The sequence below is a fragment of the Elephantulus edwardii genome, unplaced genomic scaffold (assembly GCF_000299155.1).
Source record: "Elephantulus edwardii isolate Elephantulus edwardi_28Jun2011 unplaced genomic scaffold, EleEdw1.0 scaffold00002, whole genome shotgun sequence".
Taxonomy (NCBI): Eukaryota; Metazoa; Chordata; class Mammalia; order Macroscelidea; family Macroscelididae; genus Elephantulus; species Elephantulus edwardii.
The window spans coordinates 26,963,516-26,964,999 of NW_006399752.1; the positions used below are offsets into that span (position 1 = coordinate 26,963,516).

At 64.2% G+C, this 1,484-nt stretch overlaps 1 protein-coding gene across 1 annotated transcript in view; it reads left to right on the forward strand.

Moving 5' to 3' along the window:
* Positions 1-48: 48 nt before the first annotated feature.
* Positions 49-1,484, forward strand: part of TMEM179 (transmembrane protein 179) — a 13,502-nt gene continuing 12,066 nt past the window's right edge. Inside the window, exon 1 of the mRNA XM_006879043.1 lies at positions 49-360. Coding sequence (XP_006879105.1) covers positions 56-360 — 305 coding nt within the window. The 5' untranslated portion in view covers positions 49-55. The remainder of the gene's footprint in view (positions 361-1,484) is intronic.

Sequence of the window (1,484 nt, forward strand, 5' to 3'; positions counted from 1 at the left end):
CTGCGCCCGCGCTGCTGGCCAGGCCACCGTCCGGCTGCCGTGGCCCCGCGCGGCCATGGCGCTCAACAATTTCCTCCTGGCGCAGTGCGTGTGCTACTTCCTGGCCTTCCTCTTCAGCTTCGTGGTGGTGGTGCCGCTGTCCGAGAACGGGCACGACTTCCGCGGCCGCTGCCTGCTCTTCACCGAGGGCATGTGGCTGAGCGCCAACCTGACGGTGCAGGAGCGCGAGCGCTTCACCGTGCACGAGTGGGGCCCGCCGGCCGCCTGCCGCTTCAGCCTGCTCGCCAGCCTCCTGTCGCTGCTGCTGGCCGCCGCGCACGCCTGGCGCACGCTCTTCTTCCTCTGCAAGGGCCACGGGGAGTAAGTAGGCCGCCCTCGCGGCTCAGGGTCCCTTCCGGGCCCACAGCGCCCCGGGATGAGAGTGGCCTTTGGACCATGCTCACAAGGCAGGGCCTGCCCGGGCAGCATCCCCACTTCAGGGCACCTGACCCCTCCGTGCAATGTTGCAGCGTCATCCCGCCGCCCCGCGCCCTGCTTCCTCGGCGCAGCACCCTGGACAGCTCCCACGCGGGCGGCAGAAGGCGTCCTCTCGCCTGGTCTCTTGCGCTCACACCTGGGCTGTGGGCAGTGGAGAGTCGGGCAGGTGGGGGCTGGAGGTTAAAGCTGGCGTGGGTCAGTGCTTGACGCCCCCCTTTGCCACCCCCAGGCCACCCCTAGGCCACCCGCTGGCTCTGTTTCCCACTAGACTCCACCAGGTGCAGCATAGGCTGTGGCTTCCTGGATGGGGACAACTCACGATCCCATGGCCCCACTCGGGGATCTTCGGGGGACCCCGCACTCCTCTGCTTGAGGCCATGGTGCCCAGAAGCAGCCCCTCCGCTACCCCATAGGGGCCCCCAGGGGTCCAGGGTCCAGGGCTGCCTACATCCTGCAGTCCTGCCCTCCAGACCTACGCTTGCCCTGTACAGGATAGGGATGGTGGCGTAGTGAGTTAAATGTTGATCTGCTGAGGGAAACGCAGGAGTTTGAACCCGCCAACTGCTCTGGAAAGACTTACAGCCTCGGATCCGCGGGGCAGCTCCACTCTGTCCTGCAGGCCTGCTGGGAGTCAGACAGAGCGCTGGCGAGGTTGTGAGGTGTGGGTGTGGGGATGGGACTGGGCGTGGATTTGCCTAAGTGACTTTCCGCTCCTCTCAGGAGGTGGGAGGTGGAGTGAGGGGCTCTGAGGTGCAATGTGAGATGGAAAAGGTCAGACTGGGACTGCTGGGTGCTGAGCGCTGGTGTCCAGGCAGAAAGGTGTCTGCTCAGGGTTCTGGCCAGAATTCCGAAGTCAGGGTGCTGCTGGGGGCCCTCCGGGTCCAGCGGCTCTCCCTATTGCCCGGGCATGTGGATGCCCCACTTCAGTATCAGCCTCTTGTGTCGCCAGGCACTTCATGTGCCTTCCTTTTTTTTTTTTTAAAAAAAAAATTTATTTTATTAATTTT